We start from the raw sequence: 18,381 nt of genomic DNA, 5'->3' as shown, positions 1-18,381 counted from the left end.
TCCCAAAACATAGTGGCCTAAGATAACAGCAGTCATTCACTTTATTTATGAATTTGAAATTTGTCAGGGCTTGGGCAGGGCAGCTCACTTCTGTTCCATGTCATGTCAGCTGGGGCAGCTCAGTGGGGCTGGGAGACCCACTTCAATGCTGGCTGACTCCTGCGGCCTTGAGTTGATACTGCTGGTCAATTTCTGTCCATGTGGGCCTCTCCATGGGAAGCTTGGGCTTTCTTGCAAAGTAGTAGCTACATTGTAAGAGCAAAGGCCCCAAGAGAACTCAGAGGAAGCCCAAGTACTTGTGATGACTAAGCCTGGAAATTGTAAAGCACTGCTTTCTCTGCAGCCACAAATCCACCTAGATTCAAGGGGTGGAGCGTCAATCCCACCTGTGTATGGAAGGAGGTCAGGGTCACATTGTATAGAGTGCAACAGGAGACATTGTACATTGATTTTGAGAATGTATAGTTGTCTACACACAAACACACACACACGGGGTCAACTTCAACTCTGTCTCTGTGGTCTTCTCACTGCACCGTTAACTCAGGAAACTTCATGCCGCTCACTCTTACAAAGCGTCATTGTCACTCACCTTTGCTGGTGTAGACAGTGATGCACAGCGATGTCTAAAACAAGAACAACGTGATAGCCACAAGCTCCCACACTGAGAGCTAAATGCTAATCTGGATTCACAAGAGTCACTGATGCTGTTATTTTTTTAATTTTGTAAATGTGCAGATTAAGTCCTGGATTAACTTCTGAGCTTGAGCTTATCTTCTCACTAGAGTTTGTGCTTAATTTTAGCTGATCAGTGTAAACACTCACCTAATGGGTGTGTGTGTGTGTGAGTGTGCATATGGCAGACTCAGTGCTTGCCTTTGTTGGATGGAAGTTCAACAGCATTGGAGGACTTAACAGCCAGAGAAGTTAGTTTGCAGGACAGGAAATAGAGAGGAGAGTACAAGGGAAAGTCCGACCAGGGCAACCAGTTCCTCATGGGGAGGCTCTGCACTTGCCTGTAGCTGAGGGACAGGGCTTTGCTGGGAGGCTACAGGTTTGTGTTGATGAGCAGGTTATTTGCATTGGCTCACATTCCAGGGGTTACCCCATCTCTCAGAGCATGTGGGGTCCTCCACTGTTGACTGGGCACATTCTACACAGCAGGCTCTGAGGGCATGCATGGGGGTGAAGAATACCAATACAATCCCCCATCTTCATGGAGCATCATTTCAGCAGGGGAGAGAAACAGGAAACACCTAATGATAAATTAGTTACAGTCAAGATGAGCAGTCAGAGGAAAAGTGAATGAACTACTAGAACTTGTTACCGAGCCCCAGCTCTCTGAGGGCTCAGGGATGTGGTTTTGGTTTGCTGACTGAAGGATGAGAGGACACACACCAGATGAACCTGGTGGAGGCCTTTGGGATCAGCCTATGGGGAGGCCCTGGGTTGTGAAGGTATAAGGGCAGACTGAGGGGCGGTTGGCATGAGAGAGCCAGGGTGACAGAGCTGAGGAGGGCAGGGACCAGGTCTTGCCAGATTGTGTGCCATGGGGTGGCTGTAGGTCACTTCTGCCTTGTCAGTTTTCACCTGCTACCCATCCCACCTCCAAAGGCGGGAAGTCAGACCATCTCTTGCCTGTAAAATGGGAGAAATACTTGCAAAGAGAAGCCTGTGACCAGGGGCAGAGCTGGGTTTAGGGGAGTCTAAAGCTTATTAGGATTTGGGAGGAGAGTTTCTCTTGGCGAAAGTCAAGTAACATTGTGAATAGAAAGTAAGATGCAAGACTGCAGTGGGAGCGTGTCAGTGAGGGCCCTTCAGCCCAAAGTTTCATTGTCTTGGTGGTGAAGCCACTTTTTATGTTTCTCCTCATTTCTAACCTCAGAAAGCCTTCTACTCTCACATGAGATATTCGTATAGACCTCACATCCACTTCTTGTTTTCTCCTCAATTGAGATGGCAAATAAAGCACAAATGCCTTCTCTCAAAATCTTGGAAATTTGGCTCTCTTCTTGCCCCCAGTATTGTCCAAAAGAACGTGGGAATGTCCTCTTTCTGCCCGAGACTTTCATGAGTTTTTTTTCCCCCACACTCAAGGCAGAGAATGTTGGCTGGGACACATTATTCTCTTGGAAATGTGACACAGAAATATGAATTTCCATAAGCAAAATTACTCTGTCTGGTTGGGTCTAGACTGTTCTTTGGCCGGCACATTTGCTGGAGTGCATATGGATGCTCTGAGAAGCCGCCCGGACTTGTCCTTGGGGAGGAAAGCAGGTCACCTGGAGCTGTGTTCTCTGTGTGTGTTGGAGGGGGATCCACACATATGAGGAGTGATGATGGGGAAGTTGAGTAGTGAATGTAGATGACAACTGAAAAGCAACCACAGGCTTTTCTCTCCAGAATCCTACTGAAGCGGTTAGAGCAATGAACAATAATGAAGAGTCTCTGTCAGCGTGGACGCAGGCAGCTAAAACATCAGAGTGGCTGAGAGCAGATGGAGGGAGGGATGGACAAGCCCACCAGGTCCCACAGAAAGAAGAAAACTCTTAACTCCTCCCCAGAGCCACTCCTGATTCCTGGCTACTCTCCACAGAGAAGCCCAGTTCAGGCACACACCGCAAGCCCCCTGGAAAGATGTCCAGTTTGGCACAGTGAGCGTTGGGTCCCAGAACTAGGTGAGGTTTGGCCCTCAAGGCCCAGCCCTGTTAGAGAAAGGACACTCTGTCTGGATAACTACCAGCTGCCCCACCGAGACAGAATCCCTTCAGCCTGTTGTGGTGCCCTCAGCCTCAGCATCTAATAATTGCCTTTGACTTTCCTGTTTGGAATTAAAATTATACCATGATCTCCTCACTCTGGCAGAACCCATCTCAAATACAGACTATCTGCTTCCCCAGGAGAGCAGAGGGAAATGTCCGGACAGTAATCTAAGAGTTCGTTGTCTTGACTGGGTTATTATTTACTCCTATCTGAGAGCATTTGAAGATCTTCTCAAAGATGGGAAGAATACCTGTCGGATACCTTTCTTGAAAAAACTGCTTGAAGTAGCACTTGAATCGCCTGAGAAATGAATCAGATAAAGGGTGCGCTCTGTGGTCAAAGGCACCCCTGACTTGGGTTTCCGGGTTAACTGCTGAGGACCCCTCATTGTGGAGACAGCTGGCTCCCTGGAGGCGGGGGGCTTGTGGGAACTGTAGTAGGGGTGGGATGGGGGCGCAGCCATTCCCACGAGACCACTAGCACATTAACGTGAGACCGGAGAGGGTGACGGTTAGAGGTCGCTCTCCGCCAACGGTCAGCAGGACTGTGGTCCTCTAGGTGGAGAGCGCAGTAAGAGGTGGCCCTCAGCCTCCTAGGCCTCCAGCCCTCTGAACTCAGGCAGCAGGTGAGCTGGACCCTGGGGACAGGCCGAGGGTTGTGTCCTGCAGGCTACAGAGCCATTGCCATGGCCACCCACTGGCCTTGGTCCAGGCCTGGAGGAGGCGGTGAGCCTCTCCCCACCCCCACCTCGCAGTCTAACGGTGGCGGGCATCTCCATGGGTCAAGGTCTGAGGAATCTGGCCCCCATTTGGGTGGCCTGAGGACTCTGAGGGCTGCCAGGTGCTGGGCGCCTGGCTCCCTCAGGGATGATGGCCAGGTGGGGTCTGGGGGAACCATCCGTGAGGGCGTCTTGGGCTGAGATCCACCTCCTCAGCTGGGCTGGGCACTGCTGGACGACCTGGGCCGGGGGCTGGACCAGTGCTCCAGGCAGGGGGACAGGCCTGCTCCGGGACCCCTCTTCATAGTCAGGCCTGGCCCCCGGAGGTTAGACTTGGAAGTTGAGCCTTGGGACCTTGACAGAGAATAACACTGATTCCGGTGGAGGTTTATGAGAAATGGTGAGCTGACCTCAGGAAGAAGTTTGTGACAGCTAACCTCACCCCTCCTTCACCTTTCCACTAAAACAGCTTTGCTGAGAACTTTTGGGGACCTCAAGAGATTTTAAGGCGTGAGCCACCTGTCCCCTTGCTTGGCTCTGTATTAAGCTTTTCTCTGCTCCAAACTCCAATATTTCAGTATTGTATGGGCTCAGTGCCAGTGCCCAAGTCTGGACACACAGACGTGTGTTTGGTTACAGGCTCACGGGAAGAATTCCCGCTGATTTGGAAGGAAGTAATTGGTTGTTATTTACTCATTTGCCGCTAACTCCAGTTCCACCCTTCCTCTCGTGTCTCCCTCACAGACCGTGTTTGAAAGGAATTGCCGATCTGAGGACTGTGCCGCCGACCTGCAGCTGCAGGGTCACCTGTTACTCTCCAGGTGAGCTGGTGCCCCCTTCTCCACCTTGTTCTAAGAAGTTCTGGCTCCAGGCTCAAAGTCTATATGTGTAGAGTTCCCCACTGAAGAGGGTAAATGCAGTTGGTGGGTTTAAAATGAATAGTTGTAGTATAAGAAAACGTATATTATACTGTAATTTTAACAACAGTTATTATTTTGGGGGGGGATGGTTTGGGTTTGGTTTTGTTTACAGTCTCAGAAATCTCACAATTGGATTTTTATATGTCTAATTTTCCTGAGTATTTTTGATGTGTGTATGTTGGGAGGTATATTTTAGGTTTACTCATTGTATTAAGTTGAACCATATGAAATGGCCAATATTTAACTGTTTGAGACAACCCATATGATCCAGTTTATTACTGTATAAAGGTTCTTTTTATTTTTCTCACTTAAAGCATCTGCTTTAACAATAAGTAATGGTTCTGTGACAGGAGGGGGTAGAGGAGAGGGGCAGCTGTCCTGATGAGGGGACAGATGGCCCCTCTCCTGGAGCAGGGCTTCCTTCCACAGGATGTGAGCCCCCTGCTAAAGGTGAACCTTCTGTAAAGGCCTTCCTGTTTTCTCTCTGTCAGCCTTTTATTTCAGTCATCTTTTAGGATGAAGACGCTGGTCCTGAGTCATTTACCCACATCAGAGAATGTGTTCCTTTTGAGACAATTCGTTCTCAGAGAATTTTAACTTCCGTACTAATTATTACCATTTCTCAACAATAGTCATTGGTGTTGATAGGTATCCTTTGAAATCCATACTGTATGCCTCAACTGTGAGAGTTAAGTTTGGGGGGAGTGAAAGAAATATCCCATCATGAACCAGTAACTGCACTAGACACTTTTACTTCTGTTGACAAATAATCTACAATTCATCAAAGGAAAGTAATACTAAGATAATTCTTCATTTGTTTGCATTTATCAGGGGAAAGGTGTAAACCACCTCCCCAAACACACACACACACACACACACACACACACACACACTCCTCCAAACCTCTTAAATATTAATTGACATTACTTTTACTTAGAACTTAGTGTAGTACATTAAAGTAGTACATGTTTTGCCAAGCTTAGAAAATTATTTCAATCTGATAAGTGGATATTGGAATTTTTTTTAACATTAGTAAGAAGGACCTTCTGGAACCTATGAGAGAAACCAATTTTAAGGAAGCTTCATAAGTTATTAGATCACAACTTTTAGTTTTAGAAAAGTCTTCCAAAAAGTATTTTAGGGGAAAAGGAACATGAAACAAAAATATATGGATTTGTTTTTTATTTTGAGGCAGATTATATATAGTGGACATTTATTTTAGATCACTGAAAACTTCATGGGGTGGGAAAATATTCACTTGCTCTCAGGTTAAATACTAGAAAAGTTCTGATGTTCTTGCTCCCTGTCAGGGCACGGTCAAATCCATCTGTGTTACATTGTGCTCTTCATATGTGAAGAAGTAAAACCCAGGGCTCGTGGTCATTATCCTTAAAGCTGGCTCTGTTGCCCAACCCTGGCCTCCCAAGAGTATTGGTCAGAATTGGATCTGCTCTCTGGGCCCAGTTACCAATAATACTAGAACAACTGGTGTGGTTGGCCAGGGCCCAGACTCCCATATATATCAGCTAGATAGAACCACAGAAAAGTACTGTGTAACAAACCAGTCAAAACTCAGTGGCTTAAAATCATTTTTTTCCTCCTGAATCTGTTGGTCGACTGAGGGTTGGCTGGTCCTGGCTTGATTCAGCTGCATCCTGGTTGACTTGCTTATGAATCTGGGGTTCAACAGAGGGGAGGTGGATCTCCACTAGGCTCGAGTGACTCAGTTCAGCTCTACTTCATGTGTCTTTGACCATCCTGCTGGAACCAATGGCCTGGACTCAATATATTCTTCTCATGGCATGGCACCAGTATAAAAGGGCAAGCAGAAACATGCAATAACTCTCAAGGCATAGGCTTACAACTGGTGTATTCTTAACTTCAGCCTTATTCTAATGGTCACAGAAAGTCATGTGCCCAAACTCAAAATCAAGGGACTAGAAGCTATGCTTTGCCTTTTCAGTGAGAACTACAGTCACATAGCAAAGGAGACAAATTTAGAGAGGGGTGAAAAATTGGAACCATAATGCAATCTATTCTGCTACATAAAGAGCAGGATCGCCCTGTTGCTTTCCTGGTACCTTATAGTTTTGGGTACTATTTCAGCCTTTCTTGTAGTTCCATCTTCCTACAACTCATACACAAGACCTAGAGATCGGGGGAGGAGATTTTTCAAATCTCCGAATCAATATCTTTGGACCAAATCACTGAGCCTCTCCCTCGGGTGAGTTATTTCCCAAGAGGCCCCTTGGTTTCTCAAAATAGCCTGTTGGCTGGATCCCCCATTAAACAAACCTTCATTATACTCTTGGGCCCATCGTTGCCCCCAAGGGAGCCATCAGAGAAACATTAACTGGTAATTGGATAAGTAGAGATACAAAACCAAGCCCAGGGTTTCAGTTACTTTGAATTTCACCAGATCTTTGTGCAGAGCCAGGCACAGAGAGAGAGAAGGTACAATCAGTAAACTGCGTATGGAAGCCAAGGTCTGAATTTGGTTGACAAAGACTCGGTGGCTTGAACTAGAAGTGAGCTGATTTGGTTATCGTTATTGATTTGTTATTGCCTGGGATGGGGTGTACATTCCTTCATTGTTCAAATCAGGGAAGAAATGTGGGCCCTGCTCTCACAGGGTGCCCAGTGTGGGTGGGAGAGGACAGCTGGGTGCTGTCAGTGCCTGGTTAGTGCCGGGAGAGGGATAGATGGGTCATCATGGAGCCCTGGAGCAGCTTCCAAGAGAAGGAATCAAGGGGAATGCCTCCAGGCGTCCTGAGCAGAGGGAAAAGATGAGCAGAGGCACAGAGGCTGGAAGGCAGACTTGCCATGCAGATCTGCAGGCATCTGGGGTGAAGGAGGTGGTCAGGAGATATTTTTGGCATGAGCTCCTCTGCTGTAAACATCTTTGCTACAAGCGTTTTTGCTGCAAATGTTTTCAGCATGTAACTGATTGTAAGGCAATTCTCCTGTAAAAGAGAAAAAGTAAGAGCATCATTAAATAGGACATAGTGGAACATTGAAAATGAATAATGCAAATTAAAAGACTATTGCAAAATACATAATATTTGAATACATTTAAAATGTATTCATTTTCCTGTTCAGCATTGCACTTTTTCTTTTCTGTTAAGATTTCTTTCTCCATTTAGAGAGGCCTCAGTTTCCAAATACTCAGATGCACATTTGTAACTGAGCTTTGTATTGTGTTGTGGAAGCCTCTACACTGTTGTGTGTTCCTGGCATCTTGTCACATGTTCAGTGATAGACGTTCCAAAGTTCTATGGGGAATGTGGGTTCAACTCTGTGCCTTCCAATCATCGAAGATTTGCAAACTGATACGTTTTCATTTTCTAGTATAATGTGCAATCCAGCTTTACCCTTTCTTGTTTCATACTTCCAGTAAGTTTTATCGCCATGTTTCCTATCAAATCAATTTATATAGTTGTTATCATCTACCACATTAAGACTGCCCGTATCCTTGTCACTTTATAGAGCAGTATAAGTGCTAAGGTTTATGTGATGTAAATCAACCAATTCTTTTATCTTTTATGGAAAAATTGCCTTGTGACAAGTTAGTTATCTGGCAGAAAAATATTTGCCGCAAAAATGGTTGTGATAAAGGTGTCTGTGGCCTGAACACAGGTCAGGAGGACACAGGAAGATGTAAGAGAGAGAAAGAGAGAGAAGCAGCAGATTGTGATACACCTATGAGTTTAGGCTTCGTCCTGCAGCCAGTGGGGGTATAGCAGAGTAGTAGCATAACTGCATTTAGCCTAATAGGAATGCAGGTGGGCACACCAGAGGGGTGGGGAGAGAGGGCTAGGGGCAGAGAAAGGGGCAAGGGCAAGGGGACTGAGGGCCTGTGGGTCACTGGGTTCTCTGTTCCACTGAGAGAAAGTGTGTCCAGCTTGACTTTTGAGTCAGCTACTCTCCCGTGCAAAGAGCCAACTCATTGGAAAAGACTCTGATGCTGGGAAAGATTGAAGGCAGAAAGAGAAGAGGGCAGCCAAGGATGAGACAGTTAGATAGCATCACCAATTCAGTGGACCTGAATTTGAGAAAACTCCAGGAGATATTGAAGGACGGGGGGGCCTGGGATGCTGCAGTTCAGAGAGTCACAAAGAGTCAGACACAACTTAGTGACTGAACAACAACAACTCTCCCATCATCTCAGTCATCCTGGCTCAGGTCCCTGGACATCACCTTGGTCTCAGTACAGGAGCACCTAGACAGGGTTAGGCTTATGAGAGATGTTTATCTCCATCATGGTGCCTCCCCAAGGGTTTCCAGGGGCCAGTTTCAACAAAAAATTTTTGCCTTTGTGCTGTCTTTAGAGCCTAGCTCTCCTGTTAGCTGTGATCCACTGTATTATAAGGTTGAAACCAAGGGATAACAGAGAAAAGTTCCTCCGATGACTGGGTAGGCAGCACAGTGCAAGGTGTTGTGGGAAGCAGCCAAAACCCATAGACTGAGGAGCCTTTGTTTTGAAAAAAAGAGAGAAAGACATCTGGGAGTGATTGGGTCACCCTGAGTGGTCAGGGATCAAGCCAGGAAATGCAATCTGTAACCGGGACTCATGGATGTTTTTATTTTTCTCTCCAGAGAGCATGAATTCTGGCAGGCCTGTTGTCTCTTAAAACGATGCAACTCTTCAATTAAGTCTACAATCTTTAATGGTCTTGAGCCTTGTTCTAAAACACGCCACTTCCAAAATGTCCAGGCATAAGGAGGAAGCTGTTTAATTTCTTCAAATAGGACTGAAAATTCCATTTGTAAAGTGATGCAACTATGTTTCATTTCTTTTGTCTGAATACTTATAGTACCTAGGAGTATATCACATGTGATTAAGGTAAAGAAGAGAGAAATATACACTATGGCAGCTAAGTTAAAAGAACTTTTTTTTTTATGTATCCCATATGAGACCAGTGGAAATGTCAGTGCCTTCCAGCTAGGCAACTCCTATAATGAAAGAACTCTCAAGGGAAGTAAAAAGGCACAATGAGAATATTTATGAAGTTGGAAGAACCATCTCATGACCACATATAATGGTCCTATGACTGACTGTAGCCTTCAGTTCAGTTCAGTTCAGTCGCTCAGTTGTGTCCGACTCTTTGCGACCCCATGAATCGCAGCACACCAGGCCTCCCTGTCCATCACCAATTCCCGGAGTTCACTCAGACTTACGTCCATCCAGTCAGTGATGCCATCCAGCCATCTCATCCTCTGTCGTCCCCTTCTCCTCTTGCCCCCAATCCCTCCCAGCATCAGAGTCTTTTCCAATGAGTCAACTCTTTGCATGAGGTGGCCGAAGTACTGGAGTTTCAGCTTTAGCATCATTCCTTCCAAAGAAATCCCAGGGCTGATTTCCTTCAGAATGGACTGACTGGATCTCCTTGCAGTCCAAGGGACTCTCAAGAGTCTTCTCCAACACCACAGTTCAAAAGCATCAATTCTTCGGCGCTCAGCCTTCTTCACAGTCCAACTCTCACATCTGTACATGACCACTGGAAAAACCATAGCCTTGACTAGACGGACCCTTGTTGGCAAAGTAATGTCTCTGCTTTTGAATATGCTCTCTAGGTTGGTCATAACTTTCCTTCCAAGGAGTAAGCATCTGTTAATTTCATGGCTGCAGTCACCATCTGCATTACTGTAGCCTTAGTAATGCAATTATCTTGGTGGAGATGGGGGACCAAGTGCATTTCCCTAAACCCTTGGCTGGGAGATTTTCATGGGTATCTCAGGTTTTCATGGGCATTTTCATGTCCATGGAAAACCAGTCTTCAAGAGGAGGATCAATATACCCAGGATCACGGTGAAGGATGGGGTGGCCATTTAGAGTTTGAAGTAAATTGTTTACTTTTTTTAAAATGGCAAAAAGACCAGAAACATCAACTGCATAGCATAGGGTAGAAGTAGCATTGTCTTCTTATATGAAGGGGAAGACACTCCTGTTTATTGTGTTCCTACCATGCACTAGCTTCCCTATAGTGTCCTCTGTAGTATCTTACCAGCTACACAACCTCGGGAAAGTTGCTTCACACCTCTGTGCCTCTGTTTTCTCATCTGTAAAATGGGAGTATAATAGCACCATCTTGCAAAGTTGTTTTGAGTAGTTAGTGAGCTAAAACATACTTAATTGCTTCTGAAAGCTTGGCATTATAGCAGACACTCAGTCAATGAGAGCTATCGTTATTATTTCATTTAATCTGGTCAGTGACAATGAGAAGTAAATATTATTACACTCTTTTTTGGTGGGAGGATGCAGAGGCTTGGGGAGGCAGGTTACTTATTCAAGGGCTCACAGTGGTCAGGGTGGAGGTGATCAAAGCTGGAAATGTCCAATTCTTCATCCTGCTCTCTTCCTGTGCACTGGCCTCAGTTGCTGTTGGGTGTCACAATCAGCTGATTCTGGACAAGAAGGACCAAAACTGGGGAGCTGGGAATAAAGCTTCCTTTGTGTAGAAAGCCCCAATCAGAAAGGAGGTGGATGGGTGAAAAAAAATGCATCCTCAAAGATCCCTCCTATCCATCCAGTCATGCTCCCCCCGTGATGTCTGACATGTGAGGTGCTGTTCAAAAGCTTTTCTCCCCAGAGACCACAGACACCAGTTCTGCTGGGTCCAAATGATGGTTTAAGCCTCAAGTCAGGATATTTATAATATGTGTAGGCTGGATTTTTCTCTCATTATTGTTACTACTTTGTAAAGGAAGATGAATAGGACTGATCAGAATCCTGGAAAACTTTTGCCCTTGCCAGAATATTAGCCTTGTGATTCAATATTTTTTTCCCTTCACCGTCTGCCCAAGATGTGGGAACAAAAAAGTGCAGAAGAAGTTTGTTGATTGAGAGCAGCTGGCTTTTGTAGTGGCTGTTTCTGGAATCTCTGGAAACAGGAATGGTTTTTTTCAGTGGTATGTTCTTGAAAGAAAGGTGAAATGCTCTCTTTTGAATGAGAATTTAAGGATTCCTCATCTGCACTCTTCTCTTCTCCCTCCTCTGATAGGGGTTCTCTGAGGAGGCAGTAGGTGTCTCCCCCACATTTCAGGACCACATCAAGATGAATAGGCTTGTGGGTGGTCCTTCTGTTATAGTTACCTAGGCAAAGGGCAAGATGTAACCCCCTAGGAAAGTGACGAACAGAGTAAGGCAAACAAAGAGACACATTTACACACTGGAAGAGGTAGTGAAGGGTGCAGTACTTTTGCAGAATACATCTACTCACCTGATGAGAAGTGATAAACTGCTGATGCCTTCACCTACATGGCAAATATCAATGGAGTACTTATCATGGATGTACCAGGCTTGGTGGAAACGAATATAAACCACTGCATCATGATGCTCTTGATCTAGAAGGGGAAACACACATGAAAACAATAATTGTAATTCACTGTGGTTGTTATAATCATGAGAACATGAGCGAATTCCCTGGAAGCACAAGGAAAGAGGCCCTCCACCCTATCTGAGTTTGAGTCCTCTGTGAAGCAGACCCTCAGGCAAGGATTTGGGTGTAAATAATTTGAGAAGTGCAGGGAACAAAGGTAGAGGAGTAAAGAAACTTAGAGGGAAGCCTACTGTTAAGGGTGCACTGTACACCAGTGTATCGGTTAGTTACTGCTGTGTAACAAATCACCCCAAACTTCATGCCTTGGGAAAAACACCATTTATTCAGCTCCAGATTCTGTGACTCAGCTGTTTAGGTCTTCTGGTCTCATGAGCTTCCATTTGGACCTGTAGCCAACTTCAGGTTGGCTAGGTGTTGCTGTTGGGGGCAGGGAAGGGGTCCAAAAACTAGAACACAGTCCACAAGATTTCCTGAGGCCTGTCACAAAACTGGTCTCTTCTCACTTTTTGCCACATTCTGTTAGCTGAAGCAAAGTCACACACAGGGCCAGCCAGATTCAAGGGATGGGGAAATAAACTCTGCTTCCTGATGGGAGGATCTGTGTGTCAGAAGACAAAGGATGTGAATAAAGAGGCTATCAGTTAGCCCATCATACCAAGGTGGCACAGGGGATATTGGATCTTCATCCTGCAGGGAAACACTGGGGAATGATAGGAAATGCACAGCTTAAAATGATTGCCTCTGAGGGGTAAAGGGGATGGGTTGTTTGTACATCAGCTAAGGAGAGTCGTTGGTTAAAAGCTTCTCTAGGCTTGGGTGGGCCCTTCTAGCCTGTGACAGACAGCAGCCGTGTTCTCATCCAGCAAGGTTCAGACCCTGGCACCTGGAAATCAGCAGGAACATTTGAAAAAGTCTCATGGGGGTGATAGGGGCATGGACAATATCTGTTGCACCCACTTTCTCAAAGAATCTCAGTTGATGAATTCATTCTGGAAATTTCCAGGGAGAGGATCAAAAACCACCTTTTGACACCGAAGCTTCTTTCCACTATCTTCCTGTGAATGCTTTCTTTCCACATTTCCACACTCCTAACTCTTGGTTACCGTGGTAACTTGGTTTCCTGTTGTGTTTGTCCGCGTCTTAGTCTGTTGTCCCTTCTCCCCCAAGCATCACCATGCTTTGCCCACCTGCTGAAGGGAATTTGGCTGTAGGGAATACCCATAAGTCAAGTACAGGGCTGGGAGCTTTGTCCCCCATTTTCCTGAGGACAGCAGAAACGGCAGGTGAGGGAAGTGTCCACAGCACATGTGGTGCAGAGAGGATCTGACCTCTGCCCGGTCCGTTATCCGGGAGGGACCTGGGTGGAGCTAGGCCACACAGCTGCGCAGTTTTGCAGCCCTGACTGCAGCCCAACTCGGGAGAAGCACAGACGGCTGGCAACTCCACTGTCCTACAAAGTAACTCGGACAGGGTGGAAACAAGCCCAGCTCGCTGTTTATTTGTGGTTAGTGATTCTCATGGATAGAACAGTATTTCAGCAGCAGAACAAGAAGCTGGTGGACAGGGATTTGAGTCACTTTTCTGGGGTTAGAAAGAAAGTTCAATGGAGTAGCAAGAAAAGGAAAAAAAAAAAAAACCCCGTTGGGAGGTTCCTGAGGCCAAGACCAGTGTTCTGTGGTCTCTGACTTTAAATAGCCGTGGCAGCTTGGGGAACCTGGCCTGTCTCTTGCTCTCACAGTGACATGCTGCTAACCAGGTGGGAAATACCTTCCTATCTCCAGGCGGATCTGATTTGTAGCTTCCTAAAGAGTGGACCAGCTTTGGTGTGAGGCCCTACCACACTTAAGCAGCAGCGATCTATTCCAACGAGTATCGGGTTTCAGGGACAGCCCTCCCCCTGCTGCGCAGACACCGACTGAGATTTTCCATCTGGATGGTAAGAGGATGGGGAATCCATAGAGGAGCCTTGAAGACAGAGCTTAGGGGTAACCATGGCAACCATAGAAGAGGCTGGGACCAGGCTCATCGCTCCCTCTCCAGCCACCTGGGAAGGCTGGACCTGTCTCACAGGCGTGCCTAATAAAATATTATTTTTTATTTTTTAATTATTTTTAGTTTTGCTAATATTTTCCTTGGCTTCCAAGTAGGGCCAACCACCAGAGGTTTTATGTGTAAGCATCTTTCCAGCAGGGCCAAAATCATATGGCTGTCATTTTCCTTCTCACCGGACACTCAGCCTAAGAAAAAGATTTATCAAAAGAAGGTAGCAACTGTATTCCTCACTTCTGTCAGATCAAGAGAGAACGGGGAGCCATGTGCTTTTTTTTTTTTTTGCTAAGATTTTACAGCTTATTCTGTGTGACTGTGCTATTGGTCTCTTGCCACACTCACTAGACTCACCCATCCCGGGGCAGACTTAGCTACTGGAAGAAAAGCCAAATTCTGAAGACGCACAGTTGTTTTGTTTTCTGAAGTAAACCTACCCCTGTACATATTTTCTTGCACACGCCCTCTTATTAACATCTCTCCAGTGTTCGTTGGGTCCGACTGAGTGACTGAGCATGCACACAAGTTTGTTCTGAGCCACCTGATACAACCTTCGGCGGATCAGAAAGTGACCCTGCTTCTTTTGGCAGAAGGAAGACAAAGGCCACTTTAGCTTTCTTCCTAAGAGTAACCTCCCTCCAGAGCCAAGGTGACAGACAGGCTTGGGTAGATCATGAGCTGCCTGTACATTACAGGTAAAGACCTTTTAGATTTTATGAGTCTTTCTCCTTGACTCCATTCCAGGTTATCTTGACCCGAAAATGACAAGGCTGGGAAAAGGCTGTCACCTTTAAGAGTGCCGGTGCCCTGTTCCCAGCTGCCATTAAATGTTGGCTGCCAAGGGCTCACAGCTGCCCCTCCTCTGATCTGGAGAAGGGCCCTTGCCTGGGAGGTTACACCCATCCTGGGCAACCCTAGCCATTGACTGGCTGATTTAGGGTACAAAAGGCCAGCCTCTTGCCTCAAGTACTGGTGTTTCTAGGCTGTGTTTTGTGCTCCAGAGCTCCCCATGAATAAGGGTCATGGCTAGACTGTACCCAAGACCACCTGCTTCCAGTGGCATCCCCCACAACAACCTGAATTCTTGCTGCCAGAAAACCCCACCTAAGATGCTGGAGAACTCAGACCTCACAGTTTGTTCCTTCTTAGATCTGGCCAGGAAGGCTCAATCCTTTTCAGAACTGTGGGTTTCAAAAGGAAGCCAAGTTCAATGTTTATCAGATATGAGCAGGGGAAAACAGTTGCTGGTGGGCTTTTATCTGCCTTATTGGAATTGGAGGGTTTCTGAATTTTTAAAAACCAAGCCTGTGGGGTGATGGATAGAAGGTCCCCGCAGGGGGTGAGTGGGACTTTGTGTCTTTTAGGATTACTTCTGGTTGTTTCTTCCCCAGGACTTTGTTTTTAAAGAGAACTATCCAGACACTGGGATAAAGGAGAGGGGCCCCCTGTGAGAGATGGCTTTCACTGCAAAATACCCTCCCAGTGGGAGCCAAGGGCAGATACAGTCCTCAGGGCATGAAAGATGCATGATATTCAGGTGGTGTGAGCAGCCTTTTTCCCTAGGAGCACTGGCTCTTTTTTAAGAGTGTTTTCTGTGATAATGAGATTTGAACAAGAGTGAATTGCCATTGTTTCAGTCCACAATTGTATTCCTTCAAGAAAAAAAAAACTTTAAGTTTTCATATTTTTTTTCTGGGAGAAAATTATCATTTGTGTGAAAGAACACAATCTATTTGACTTCCTGAGCCAAGAAGGAGAAAATTCTCATTTACGCACCTCTCCGTCCAGCCTCCCCAGGTTTGTCAGTTTTAAAAATGGCTCATGGTTAGTCCCCGGAGAAGGCGATGGCACCCCACTCTAGTACGCTTGCCTGGAAAATTCCATGGATGGAGGAGCCTGGTAGGCTGCAGTCCATGGGATCACTGAGAGTCAGACATGACTGAGTGACTTCACTTTTACTTTTCACTTTCATGCATTGGAGAAGGAAATGGCAACCCACTCCAGTGTTCTTGCCTGGAGAATCCCAGGGACGGGGAAGCCTGGTGGGCTGCTGTCTCTGGGGTTGCACAGAGTCGGACACGACTGAAGCGACTTAGCAGTAGCAGCATAGTTAGTCCCAGGACAGAAGGATTAAGGTGAAGGAAACCAACAGCAGTTACAAGTCTCTTATCCTACACTTTTCAGAAATGCACTTCTTTTCCTCCCTGCGTCGGAGGCTGAGCATGCTGTCCATCTCTCCCTCCACCTGACCTTTCATCATCACTGGTGACTCCTCAGCACTGAGTCAGTCCCTCCCTCTCACCTGCCATAGGACAGAGGTTCCTAACCTGGTCCAAATCCCTTGGTGGTCTGTGCATAGAATTCATGGGGTCTGTGAACTTAGATAGGAAAACAGTCACAGCTTAATTTTCACTAACTTCAGAGTAAAATTTAGCATCATGGTGAAGTTTAGCATCATAGTCAATTATGAATGTAGACAACAAAGCAGAGTCATATTAGCAGGACTTGTGGCTGTCACATATAGAAATCACTGATGTTGAAGTTATTTCAATGTATCATTCACACCCATCCCCATGTCAAATTTGTGGAATCAGTATGATCCACCCCAAACCTTATTATTCAGTGTTATCTTTAAAAGAACACATATTCATAAACTGCATATTTTTAACAAAATTCTCACTGTATTTTTATATAGCTGATTTCTTTGTAACTCTTTTTCCCTTTATGCATTTAAAACCATTTTGAGAAGGCGTCTGTTCAATTCACTACACTGCCAAGAGTATCTGGTGACACAAAAACAGTTTAAAAACCCCAAGTCTAGAAGTTTTCCCTGATTTGGGGGAAAGATACATGCTGGAGAAACAAACATTTTGCTCTGCTTACTGGAATAGACAAAAGATTTTTATTATAATATCCAGGACTGAGACTTTATTATAAGGCTGGTGTCATGTTACACTTTTCTGTTTTTCTAATGTGAGACCGAACTTAGATGCCACTGGAGAAACTGTTTGCCTGACCCTGTATCCCCCAGCATCTATAATACCCTGGTGATGAAGTAAATTCCCTGACGCATTCATTCCTTGTTTGAGTTTGTTAAAGACACAGCTGACTGTCTCTTATAGCTTAGGTGAGCTCTAGAAAACCAACACTTCAGGTCCAAAGCAGAAAACCTGGGCATTGTGGTGAACGTGGCAGCCACTTTGTGGACGCATGGGCATTTGTGGTTGTTCGAAGTGCTGTACCTGGTGTGTCTATTCTTGTTTCTACCTTTGGGGACCCAGGTGGAAAGAGCCACTTTCCTCTGGTCCCTGAGACTGCTGACCTCACAGGAAGAAGATTCCAAATCCAAGTAGACTTGTAATTTCAATACGCTTTATCATCTGTGACCATTTACATCCTCTATTTGGTTCTTGAGCCAGAAACAGGGAAAAATGATGGCCATTAAGAATTACTCATGGAGGGACTATGGTAGCCCTGCTGACTTGGGCTGTCTTGAGTTGTCTGGCCTGCCAGCGACCGTGAAATGTAGGTCCACGGTTTGCATTTTGAATGCGTGGTGGCCGGGTTTGACAGGCGGCGTGTGTGGCACAGGGTGGCACCGGGCCACTGCTGGTCAGGTCATCCATCACCACACACCATCCCCACCATGACATCAGACCTCTGGGCAGCCCGCAAATTTGGGGAATTCCTCTGCCCCCCGAAGTATTCTTTGTCTTTAATCCAGTTGTTACAGTGAGTGAACCTGATTTGTTCCAGATGTTGTAAGATTTAGTGATTCCGGAAACTACTCCTCAAGTCAAGGCTGATGAGGATTTGAATTCCTCTGTTCGCTGGGAACCAGCAGTTCTTTTCACAGTTAAGCAGATGGGGCAGGAGGAGGGAGCCTAAGCTGCTTGAAGGGACAAGGCGGGCCCTTGGGCTTCTCATGTTTGCCTCGTTAATAAGAAAGTAGCCTTTGAAGCAAATACTGATTCTATAACTAAATGAGTTATAGAAAAACAAGACTGGGAGCTGACTGTGGCTCAAATCATGAACTCCTTATTACCAAATTCAGACTTAAATTGAAGAAAGTAGGGAAAACCACTAGACCATTCAGGTATGACCTAAATCAAATCCCTTATGATTATACAGTGGAAGTGAGAAATAGATTTAAGGGACTAGATCTGATAGATAGAGTGCCTGATGAACTATGGAATGAGGTTTGTGACATTGTACAGGAGACAGGGATCAAGACCATCCCCAAGGAAAAGAAATGCAAAAAAGCAAAATGGCTGTCTGGGGAGGCCTTACAAATAGCTGTGAAAAGAAGAGAAGCGAAAAGCAAAGGAGAAAAGGAAAGATATAAGCATCTGAATGCAGAGTTCCAAAGAATAGCAAGAAGAGATAAGAAAGCCTTCCTCGGCGATCAATGCAAAGAAATAGAGGAAAACAACAGAATGGGAAAGACTAGAGATGTCTTCAAGAAAATTAGAGATACCAAGGGAACATTTCATGCAAAGATGGGCTCGATAAAGGACAGAAATGGTATGGACCTAACAGAAGCAGAAGATATTAAGAAGAGGTGGCAAGAATACACAGAAGAACTGTACAAAAAAGA

The 18,381-nt window shown here is 45.7% G+C and overlaps 1 protein-coding gene across 1 annotated transcript in view; it reads left to right on the top strand.

Annotated features, from left to right (window-relative positions):
- The window catches only part of ITGA9 (integrin, alpha 9), a 369,261-nt gene that overhangs the window by 188,922 nt on the left and 161,958 nt on the right, over nucleotides 1–18,381 (top strand). The window contains exon 17 of the mRNA XM_010835514.1: nucleotides 4,223–4,299. Within this exon, the coding sequence (XP_010833816.1) occupies nucleotides 4,223–4,299 (77 nt within the window). The remainder of the gene's footprint in view (nucleotides 1–4,222; nucleotides 4,300–18,381) is intronic.

This window comes from Bison bison, unplaced genomic scaffold (assembly GCF_000754665.1).
Source record: "Bison bison bison isolate TAMUID 2011002044 unplaced genomic scaffold, Bison_UMD1.0 scf7180017864043, whole genome shotgun sequence".
In the NCBI taxonomy this organism is placed as follows: Eukaryota; Metazoa; Chordata; class Mammalia; order Artiodactyla; family Bovidae; genus Bison; species Bison bison.
Note: the sequence above shows the minus strand (reverse complement) of the source record. Positions and strands in the feature narration are given on the sequence as shown.